General features: G+C 40.2%; 1 protein-coding gene across 1 annotated transcript in view; it reads left to right on the top strand.

Annotated features, from left to right (window-relative positions):
- Nucleotides 1–7,790: 7,790 nt before the first annotated feature.
- The window catches only part of SYT14 (synaptotagmin 14), a 194,996-nt gene continuing 190,489 nt past the window's right edge, over nucleotides 7,791–12,297 (top strand). Inside the window, exon 1 of the mRNA XM_044267475.1 lies at nucleotides 7,791–7,820. Within this exon, the coding sequence (XP_044123410.1) occupies nucleotides 7,808–7,820 (13 nt within the window). The 5' untranslated portion in view covers nucleotides 7,791–7,807. The remainder of the gene's footprint in view (nucleotides 7,821–12,297) is intronic.

Genomic DNA, 12,297 nt, shown 5'->3' with positions numbered 1-12,297 from the left:
TTTGTTTCTTGAGAAAGGCTTGTATTTTTACATACTTTCCTCTTAGGACTGCCTTTGTTGCATCCCAAAGATTTTGAACAGTTGTTTTTTCATTTTCATTTGTTTCCATGAATTTTTAAAATTCTTCTTTAATTGCCTGGTTGACTCATTCATTCTTTAGTAGGATACTCTTTAGCCTCCATGTATTTGAGTTCTTTCCAATTTTCCTTTTATGATTGGATTTGAGTTTCAAAGCATTGTGGTCTGAAAATATGCAGGGAATAATCCCAATCTTTTGCTACGGGTTGAGACCTGATTTGTGACCCAGGATGTGATCTATTCTGGAGTGTTCCATGTGTACTAGAGAAGAATGTGTATTCTGTTGCTTTGGGATGGAATGTTCTGAATATATCTGTGAAGTCCATCTAGTCCATTATGTCATTTAAAGCCCTTATTTCCTTCAATAAGCATTTTTTAAAATGTCAATTAAGGGGCGCCTGGGTGGCTCAGTGGGTTAAGCCGCTGCCTTCAGCTCAGGTCATGATCTCAGTGTCCTGGGATCGAGTCCCGCATCAGGCTCTCTGCTCAGCGGGGAGCCTGCTTCCCTCTCTCTCTCTTTCTGCCTGCCTCTCCATCTACTTGTGATTTCTCTCTGTCAAATAAATAAATAAAATCTTTAAAAAATGTCAATTAATTTTCCTTGTTCTTGGATTTTCTTCTACTTATTCTTTCAATAAGTAGATGGCTTGTACTATCTTTCTGAAACTCTCTGAGTTTCCCTTGGGATCATTGTTCACTTAGGTTCTTTCCAAATGTCTAGAGATCTTTGACTCTATTCATATTTTTAAATAAAGGACCAGATTGAATATATAGGTAGATAGTGTACCGAAATATTGAGAGTTAATCGTAGGGTATCAACATTAGGAGACTTACCTCTTCCTAGACAGATGTTAAGTTTCTTTAAAGTTTTCTGATTTTATCCTAGATACAAATTCTATCTCTGGAGTTTAATTGGATGAATACTTAGCAATATGGTAATAAACTCAACCAAGTATATTTTGGTTGGGGGAGGAGTCAGAGTGGAGGAGAAAAAAGACAGGGCTTAACATCTGTAAAAGTACACTTTTTCCTATGTAGATTGATCACAATAAAATGCAGTAGACAGGAAGCTGTAGAAGTAGCAAATAACCCTAATAGATATATTTACCATTTTTACATAACCTTTTTAAAAAATATTTTATTTATTTATTTGACAGAGAGAGAGGGAGAGATCACAAGTAGGCAGAGAGGCAGGCAGAGAGAGAGGGGGGAAGCAGACTCTCACTGAGCAGAGTCTGATGCGGGGCTTGATCCCAGGACACCAGGATTATGACCTGAGCTGAAGGCAGAGGCTTTAACCCACTGAGCCACCCAGGTGTCCCCATAACCTTTTCTATTGAAAGTTGAAAACTATTTATACATGTTTTTTAGGAGAGAAATTGGGTTACTTAGGGAGTTACTAGCAAGTGTTTTTTAAATTAGGTTTTGTGGGGCGCCTGGGTGGCTCAGTGGTTTAAAGCCTCTGCCTTCAGCTCAGGTCATGATCTCAGGGTCCTAGGATCAAGCCCCACATCGGGCTCTCTGCTTGGTGGCAAGCCTACTTCCTCCTCTCTCCCTCTCTGCCTACCTCTCTGCCTACTTGTGATCTCTGTCAAATAAGTAAATAAAATCTTTAAAAAAAATAAATTGGGTTTTGTGGTGTTTTTAAAATGTAGTGAGCATCTCCATGAAATGAAAACTTTATGATAGCAATTGAAACATAAATTGTGGGGGCACCTGGGTGGCTCAGTTGGTTAAGCATCCAGCTCTTGATTTTAGCTCAGGTCTTGGTGCCACGGTCATGAAGTCAAGCCCCAGTTTGGGCCCCACACTGGGTGTAGAGTCTACTTAAAAAAAAAAAAAAGAAATGTAAATTGTGCTTAGAATCTCATAATTCACTTTCAAATCTTAACATACCATGTGAAACTCAGAAATTGTACTCCTACAATTAATTAATTAACTCCTAGAATTAATTGTTGCAGCCCTTCTTTTTGAATCCTCAAAAGATGTCTCATAATTCCTTTAATAAAAATTGTTCCACTGTAAAATAAAAAACACCTATAAACTTTTTTTTAAATGTCAGAGCATGACATGTTATATCATGTTAAACTCTGTGGAAATTTCCCCTTTCATTCATAATGGTATATATATTTAAGCAAAGAGAAAGTCTATATCGGGGAAAAATAATTGGGAAGATGGTAAGTAGAAACACTATGCTAAATAAAAAGTTCTTTGGGTTTCTTGAGTTCTTTTAAGTTTCTCTTTGTCATAACCATTTATGGCTATTTTATCAGATTGTTATGCAGCTGTACATATTAAAGTTTAAAAACTACCAATATAAAGGATCCATGATACCTAAGCCTGTTACCATTTATTTATTCACTTAGCAAAAATTATCTACTTTTATACAAAAAATTATATTTGGCATTCTTGTATTTGGTATATTTAAGCAATAAAAGTTCTTAATGACCTTTTCTGAATTGGGCCCCCCCATTTATAGTTAAATAAACTAAGGAGATTTAAATGACTTTTTCCAGTCAAAGATGATTTTCTCATCTAACTCAGATTATTAATTGATTTTTTAAAAAGATTTTTATTTATTTGCCAGAGAGAGAGAGAGCAAGCGAGTACACACAAGCAGGCAGAGAGGCAGGCAGAGGCAGAGAGAGAAGCAGGCTCCCCGCTGAGCAAGGAGCCCGACGCGGGACTCGATCCCAGGACCCTTGGATCATGACCTGAGCCGAAGGCAGTGGCACCCAGGCGTCCCTTAATTGATTTTTCTTAAGTGTAGTATTCAGTTTCCTTCCTACATTTGTACATTCTTGAGGCCTTCTATAAGTTGCCTCTTTCTATGTGAGAGGTGGCTGTATTTATTGGTGTGTGACACATTTATGACATTTAAAAGATTTGTGGCATACTTTTTGACCTTTGAATGAAAATTGTTATATAACTGTCACTTGTCATTATGGGAACATCCAGCTGTGAAACAAGGTTTTAAATATAATCAAGTACTCCTACTTAGAACAGAATCATGTATTTCTTTATTGTGAATAAGAAGGTTTAGCGATTGTAGCTTGTATCCTATTAAGCATGTACTTGTTGGATGTTTTGTGTTAAATTAGTCTCTGTGATTGGAAATTCTGTTCACTCTTCCACTCTGACAGGTCAGCATTGTGCTGTGTTATAGTTGTCTCAACAAACCACAGGGTTTGTTCCATGCATTTAGTCAACAGCAATACCTTCACTGATCAATAGGAAATTATAACAGAGATTATACAGGAACACATCATATTTAGAGAGGAAAAGGAAGAGAGTGTAGGTGGACCTTCAGTCTGCATGAAAGTCTTCAAAGATGATAATAATGGCAGGAAAATATAGGGTAACAATTAGTCTATGCTATTTACTCTCTCCTTTCTTTTCTCTGGTAGAGCTTCTGCTCTCTTTAAAGCTTTAGGTGGCATGAAGGAAAACTACCATTTGACCTAAGTGAATAAAAACAATTCTAGAATGTTCCATGTTTAGTTTTTTCTTGCAGCTCTTGCTGTCCTGCCTATAGTGGGGTAGGGGACAAACCTTAAGGAAAATAATTGCTGGAGGAAATGAAAGAGCCAAAAGAATTATCCAGATTTCTGTTTATTTTTATATTTTTCTTCCCATCTCAATCTTATTTACCTCCACATAGCATGATGGGTACATTTCTTACTGTACCAGGTCATAAGGTAGAGTATCCACACAGGGGAAATTCCTACTGTCCTCCTCCCATCAGAGATATTACAATTAATCCCACAAAGTACCTATTAAATTATGTTCTTTGGCAGTCCCTCCCTGCACACCACCATACCATTTCTGTTGCTTTAAGGCTGTGTGGTCCAATACAGTTAGCACTAACCACATGCGGTTAGTGGTCACTGTATTGGACAGCACAAACATAGAAAGTTTTCATTTTCACAGACAATTCTTCTGAACACCTCTTCTCTAAGGGAGCCTAAAGGAAATATGTTGAGATAGAGTACCGTTGTAGTCATCACTCACTATTTCTCGGTATGGGAATCCTCTCCTGGGAACTATCTCCCCCAACCCTATCATCCATATAGGTCCCATGGGGACTGCTTTAGTCTTCCATGATCCTGTCACTGTAGCCACAAAAGATCTTTTTTTTTTTTTTTTGGCACCTGACCCAAGCTGGGTCAATTTTAGCACCTGGCCTCCTGGTTGGTTTGGGGCAGGATACTTTATTTAAATAATGCTTAATGACACCCCACCTTTTTTGGAATTTATGGACTTGGGCTCCAGAAAGTTGGCAGAATCTGTGAGCCATAGAGGTTGGAATTTCGCAGGGGTCATATTTTCCACCATAGGTATAAATGAAGCCAACATGCAGAGACGGGTAGAGAAAAGAGGCAGAATCAGGTATGCGAGTCGAGATGATACTGAGGCCCAGCTTTATTTCTATACTTATATCTTTATAACTAACTTTCCATTTTCCTTAAGCTAGTTTAAGCTGAGTTGCTCTCATTGGCAAAGTTACCAGAGCAAATAACGAATATTATAACTGTTTCCATGACATTATAATTCATGAAAGAAATACAATATTAATGGTTTTAACTAGATTTTTCATTAAATTCTTATATTCAGCTACATCTCAGATAATTGCAGCTGCTAACAAAACTTAAAGTTTAAAAATGTTTCTCTTGCTCAAAGACTCAAAAATCCCTGAGTAACATAATTTAATGCATACTTAATTTTCCAAAACATATTTTTATATAGGTAATTGTTAAGTTGTCTCCACTTCTATCCATGCAACTGTATATTGCTAGACAGTATTTTTTTTTTCATTCTTTTAGTGACTTTGGTTTTTTCAATTGAATGGCTTAAGTTAATAAAAAGGTTCCAACTTTAAAAATAATTTGTTTCTGAAGAGTGAATTGGGAACTTTTACAAATAGGAATACACTTCTCCATCAAGATATTATTGCTGTTAATAGTGGTAGGTGATTATGGTTGGGACATGAATGCTACTTAACTAATGCGGGTGAAGTTACTTTTCACTTTCCCTTTGAGTTGGCCTTTCCACATAATTCACTCTCAGTACTTTCTTTCCTAATGTTTTAGCCACACCACTGGAATACATAAGCTTTGTTGCCCTCCTAAAAGTCGACTATCATTTTAAATAATATTTCTGTGAAATATTAAGCTGAACCTTAAAATACCAAGAACATATTTATATTTCCGAATCACAAGAAAGGGAATTACTCTGACTTTTTCTTTTCCCATCTACACCCCTATCTCCACAACACATGGTGGGGAAATTGGGTAGTTGCTTGAACCACATGTTCGGAAACTATTTGGTAAATAATTTATTAATAAAGAAAAATGAAGAATTTAAAATGCAGCTCTTAAATATCCCCTAATGCATAAAAATATATAAACTAAGCATAGTCTAGAGGTATAAGGTCAAAATTAGAAAAAATGTCAATAGGCAGGATGGGTAATTAATAAAATATAAAACATTTAAATTAAAATTGACACCCCCAAAATTCAAAGTATCAAACCCATAGTTTACTTTAGAAATAAGAGAATTTATGTATAAGAAGATAAATCTCAATTCCAAGTGGCCACTAAGCAAACTTAGCAGCTATATGAAATGTTGGGAATTTAAGGTAAAGCCATGTGTTATTGTTTATGACTACTTTCATAGAAAACTTCCAATTAGAAATGTGGAGAGCACTGTTTTGTTTTTTAAAGGTAATGTTGTCAGGGGGAGTTCTGTATTCTAATCTGAGGGAAAACGTCATCAGTACTGAGAAGCTTTCATCTAAATTCCTGGATTTGACAAGTTTGAAACTCAAATTCACTACACATACACAAATTAATTTTCTGAGCAAACTGTGGTGATTTTAACCTGGGTATGGAAGCTCATATAACTTCGTCATATAAACAGTAACTTGTGTGTTGGTGAGGAAGTAACAATTAAGTTTTCCTAGCTTCATATATGAAATTCTTAAAGAGATTGAACAATTAGATTACTCAGAGCCAGCCAGAAACCATGAACTCAGAACTGTCAGTTTCAAGTTCAAAGTCGTGCTTTGGACTTCAAGACTTTTTAAAAGACAGTTACCTGGTGCTCGCTTCAGCAGCACATATACTAAAAGACAGTTACCTGGAGAACACATCTTTGGCACTATACATATTTTACCTGTATCTCACAGAAATCTATGGGAAACACACACACACAGAGCTTTCATGAAATAAAGACATTTAAATATTTTTCTGGGTCAAATTCATTTATTCCTTCAGTAACAACTCTTGCTTGTAACCAGCTTTTAGCACAGTGCCTGGTTCAATAGATATTCACTGAACTAATGAAAATGATAAAGAATGAATGTCTATTGAGCATAAGCTGTGACTGAGGGAGAGATTATATAAAAGCAATGGAAGACAGTTTCTGCTCTAGATTTACAGTCCAACCTCACTTACATAAGTGCAAAATCTTGTCTTCTTTGTGTCATCCCCAATATAGCTAGGGGACCTAGCATGCACTAGGAGTTAGCGTTTTATCTGCATGGTAGAATCACTAACTCCCATTCCTCAGTGTTGGTGATTATCTGGATCCTCAGAGTTACCAAAGAAGTTGTGAGTTGGGTAAATGGTTGAGTGTTTCAGGTACCTCAGGCAAAAATTAAGGGGCCAATTGTTGCTGTGTTCCAAGTTGGCCTGTTAACTATTCATGACACCCACAGGTTTACAAATTTAAAATCTGTCAAAACATGTCTGGTCCCTACTTTTGTATAGCCTCAAATGTGTGTTCATAATGTGTAGATAAATGTCAACTCACATTTCCAAGGGGAAAACTAAGCTCAAGGTGGTGACAAGTTTTGTCAGGAATTTGTGTGAATGCGTGCACACACATTTATGTGTTTACCATAGATATCTATGAGATGCAGGTAAAATATGTATAGTGCCAAAGATATGCCCCCCCCCCCCTCCTAGAGAGATAAAGTGAGAGTGAGGGAGGGAGAGCGAGACAGAAACTAAGAGAGAGAAACGGAAGCTGCTGTCCTTAGGATGCCTTTCTCCTGTTTGGTTTTTGCCAACTAGCTATCTCTTCACCACACAGAGAGATTTGAGGCGAATACTTGGCTGACTCAGGCAAAGCAAAACAAAACCAAAACAGACCTTCAGATCACCGAAATAAGGAGTCACTGGGTGGGAATCCCTGAACCCAGTCTTCGAGTGAGGAGACCTGTCCATGGTCCTGACCACATCTTTTTCCCTACTCGCCCCGTTCGTCGACTACGGATGCTGCCAGCACCCGAGGAGCGGACGCCTCCGCCGTGGTCCAGGGCCCCGGGAAGCCCCGGGCCGAGCAGGTCAGAGCCGCCCGCACATGCTCAGTGCGCCCGCTCTCAGGCGCCGGTGCCCCGGCTCCCCGGACTGGGCACCTGTTTTGAATCCCGGCGCGAGGCTCTGTGGGGGTGGCGAGGTGGGGGCGGGGCGGCGTCACGTGCTGGCGACAGCGGCGGCGGCCGGGGAAGGTTCCATTTCTTCGGCGGCCAGCAGTCGGGCGCACGGGGAGCCCCTCCTCCTCCCGGCCCCAGCCCGCCCCGCCCGCGGCTCCCCTCCGGGCCGCGCAGCCGGGCGTTTGCGGGGCCGGCCCCGCCCCTCTGGCTGGCGGACTCGGCGCGTCCTCCGCCCGCGCGCCCGCTCGCCGCCCCCGCCATCCAGTTGGTGCGGTCCATGGCGAGCACATCATGGCGATTGAAGGTAAGTGGAGGCCGGCCGCGGTGTGGGAGGAGGGGGAACGCCCAGAGAGCCAGGTTCCCAGGCGCCCCGGAGGCCGTGGCGCGGGTGGGGCACTTGCCTGCGGGCGGGGAGCGGGCGGCGGAGGCACAGGGGTCCCGACCGCGTCTCGGGAGACGGGTGGGCGGAGCGGCGCCGCGGCTCCGCGGGCTCGCTCGCTCCCGCCCCGGCGGTACTGTCGGCCTCAGCCCGTGCCCCAGCGCTGGGAGGAGCCGGTCCGCCTGACAGGTGCCGTGCCTGGCGGCGCCGAGTGCAGCTCCGGTGCGGCCCTGCGGAGCCCGCGGGACGGGTCGGGGGACTTAGGGACTGCGGGGCGTTCCCTCTCTTCTGAGCTCCCTTCCCCGCACCCCTGCTCCCGCGGTACCCCCCTTGGTACCAAACTGGGAGTCCAGTTTTGCTGTCCCAGTCGTAACCCTTCTTAGTCCCTTCTCTGGAGCTGACGCTGGGTTGCTCTCTCCGTCCATACCCTTCTGTTTGCTGTTGTAGGGGGCCAGGAAATTTGGGATGAGGTTAATTTCCTCAAGCGTCCCTGCCCCCCCACCTCAGCACTCAAAACTGCCTCCCCCCCCCCAAGAAAGAGAAGTGGATACATCTGAAATAACAAACGCACACTTAGAATCCTGCATGTATTATCAGTCCACTAAGTGTTATAGTGTCAACAATACTCAGTATTTTCAAAAAGTAGCTTAGTATTTACTGCCCAGCCAGAGAAGGTAGTTGGTTGGCATCAGAGTGTATTTTCCTTTTGTGCCAAAAACATCTATCTGGGATGAAGTATCTATATTTTGCTTTGTTTTTAAGGAGGATATTGTGAAAATTAACATCACACGTCTAGGATGTTTATGTGAAAGACTGCAGCATCTTCCAGCCCCTGTGAGACCCTTAGCTTAACTCAGTGAAAGTAGTTTGTAATATTTACCTGTATGGGCGCACGTGTGTACAGATTCACATCATCTCGTACCTCTGGTATATCATCATTATCTTAAATTTTATGTGTCTTCCTCCTAAGTAAAACTTTAAAGAGGACTTCCCATCTTGATGACTGGCTAATCACCAATAGCTTGTATCTCTGGGGATTCCTTTTTGTCAGATGGTGTGGTCTTCAAAATAACTTGAGCTGTGTGTTTATTTTTATTTTGTTACCTTAAGGGATTGATTATCTGTTATATGCAAGACACACATTCAGACACATTTCAGATAACTACTTTAGCTAACCTGGTGGAAAGCACTTGGGAGCAAGATCTACTTATAATCTTTGATATTCCTGTTATCCAGAGTGGTACTTTCAAACTCTCTTCCTTACTGTGCTTTTAACTAGAGGTTAAAAATACAGAAACCACATCCACTGTTTAATGTTTTGTACTTTATTTCTACAACCGCTTTGTTATAGTATTTCTTAATGATGTGGTAAAGCTAAAAAGTTTATGCAGAAAGTGAGGAAGAATTATAGCATCTGGATCTAACCCTGTAACTTTTAATTTCTTGAAATATTTTACATTATTTTCTCTTTTTCTCAGTCCTCTCCTCCCTCCCTGCCCCGCGCAGTTAAATGTGATCATTTATGTCATTATGTCAGCCCGTGGCCCGGCTGATGATATGTGATCATTTATTTATGTCAACTGATGGCTTTTTGCTCTGCCTACTACTACTTACACGTTTAAAGAACAAGATTTTTGAAATTTTCTTATATTCTAGAGATTCTTCTGTGTTTCAGATATTCACATCAGTAACGCAAGCATTCGTTAAAGTTTTCATTAATATAAAGAAGTTGAATTATATGTTTTCTAGTTTGGTAAAGGGACTAAAGTTAATATTAGCATTTCAGATAAAGATATTGGGTCAGGTTAATCTAACTGTGCTGTTTTTCACATATCAGAGCCCATTCTTTATACATACCATTCCCTTGCTGTGTTATGAAGTGAAATGAGCTCTGGATGAGGACTTTGTAACTAGGCACATCTTAGAATTTTAGGGGCCCAAGGGGGCATCGCATTCAAATTTCTTCCCAATGAAGTGGCTCATAAAGCATTCAGCCCCTTTTACCTGTTAGTTCAGCAGCCTTATTGAGCACTAGATGTACTTGGTATTCTGTGCGATTCTGTGGGGCCATAAAGATGCCTAAGACCATACTCCTTCCCTCAAGGCGCACATGTTCTAGTAGGGGAGACTGATAATTTTAGCCATGCAATTATAATGTAGTGTGAACAACAAAAGATGAATCACCTTTTGTATAAAAAGATTCAATGGCATATAAATTCAATGAAAATCTGCCATTCAGTAACCTCTATCTACTTATCCTGGGTCTGCCTTCTGGAGTAATAAATTAGAAGTCCACTCTTCCCTGTGTGTATGACATCCCTTCTACCATTTGAAGACTGTGCTTGAACATTTTCTGTTGTAGACAAAATATCCAATTCTTCCTCTGGATGGTGTGTAGTTGTATGTTTTAAAGTTTGAAATATGGTAGTGAGCCATTTCATTCCAAATGTATTGTCGAGTAACATAGCCTTTTTGGAACTGCATGTTGGCTCAAGATGAGGTTGAAATCAACCAAAACCATGGAATCTCTTCCAGCTGGACTACTTTAAAATCAGGTGTCTTCAATCCCTTGCATAGCAGATCAATCAGAACAAATCATTTGTATGTGTTAGGCAAGTTCTCATCAGCTGTAGCAACATTTTACCCCCTGAGTTTAGATTTTTAAGTAGTAAGGGTTACTTTTATTTCCTCCTCTATGTAAAACCTGTATTTTACATAAAAGTAATCATTGATTTCTTCCTTTAATCAGACAGGTAACTGCTAATCAGGACTTCAGACAAATATAAAATGGTCGTGTTATCACATTGATCTAATGTAATTCCAGTTAGAGCTGAAGAAGTTAGCCTATCTTAAGTTAAGTTACGATTTTGAGAAAACATTTTTGAATATTGAGTAGTTTACAGAGCCTTATTGTTACCCTAGAGGTCCAATGATAACCAGGTTGGGAATCATTGCTCTACCCAAGCCTGTCAAGACCTATAGTTGACATCCAGTGTATTAACTCTTTTAATGTTGGCCTCCATCAATCAGACATTGTTAACCATTTCTTGTTTTGTTTTGGTTTTTTTTTTTGAAATTTTCTCCTCCTCTCTTGATTACCTACTTCTTAGTCTTCTTTTCGTCTACATTGCCTAATGTTCTTTGTGTTTCCATTCTTAACCCTGTTCTCATCCTCTTTACATACTGCTGTAATTGCACACGTTGAGTGATTTTATAATCGCTTGTTTGTAATTTGTCTTCCCTGTCAATTCCTGGAGAGTAATGTTTTATTTTTTTACTCCTTATATTTTGTGCAGTATCTAAATATAGTATGTACCCAACAAATATATTTTGAATTGTTATAATGGAATTCTCTACCTTAGCTACATTGATTGCATCCATTCCCCAGGTATATTTGACCAAAAACCTGCCATTCAGTAACTTCTATCTATCTGCTTACCTCAGTTCTGCTTTCTGGAGCCAATAAATTAAAAATGCAGTATTTTTTAAAAAAGATTTATTATTTTAGAGAGAGGGAAGGAGTGTGCACACACATGGGGGGTGGTGGTCAGAGGGAGAGAGAAGATCTCAAGTGGAATCCCTGCCAAGCACAGAGCCTGACTCAGGGGTTCAGTCCCACAACCCTGAGACCATGGCCTGAGCCACAATCAAGAGTCAGACACTCAACCGACTGAGCCACCCTAGACCCCCAAATGTGCACTATTAACACTTATAATGAGAACCAAGTGTTGTATGGAAGTGTTGAATTGCTGTATTATATACCCCAAACTAATATTACACTGTATGTTAACAAACTGAAATTTAAATAAAAACTGGAAAAAAATAAAAGTGCACTACAAATACAAGTACACAGAATTTTCATAATTTTCAGACAGTAGCTAGGTATTTTGCATGTTCCACAGAAATCCAAAATATTTAGTTTGGGACATTCAGAATGTCCCAAAGTGAAGTTGTCACCCCAGCCACCAAATCCACTTTCTGTACTCCCCATTCCACGCAGATTTAGTGAGTGGTATTTTTAAATAACCAGGTATCTGAGGTAGAAATCTGGAAATCAGCCCTGTCTTAAACGCACTCCCCCTTGTTGATCAGTAAGTCCTGCCAAGTCTGCATCTCAGTGATGCTTAGGGCTTCCAGTTTTTTCCCTCCCATTAATAGGCTTGTATTAGTTTTCTGAGCTTGTCCTGTTTTGTTAGCACTAGTTTTAGGGTTCCTTCCAACCCATTTTCTGAATTCTTGCTAGTTTTCTTTGTAAAATGCAAAACTAGCATTTAAATCCTCAGGATAGAGATCTTTAACGATCTGCTCTGTGCCCATCCTTGATTCAGTCTGCGTCTTTCTGACCCTTCCGTAAGAACATCAGAACACTCTTTGCAAAACTTTTTTGCTGAAGTAAAAAGAA

Source organism: Neovison vison, chromosome 10, assembly GCF_020171115.1.
Source record: "Neovison vison isolate M4711 chromosome 10, ASM_NN_V1, whole genome shotgun sequence".
Taxonomy (NCBI): Eukaryota; Metazoa; Chordata; class Mammalia; order Carnivora; family Mustelidae; genus Neogale; species Neogale vison.
This window is presented reverse-complemented; position numbering and strand designations above follow the sequence as displayed.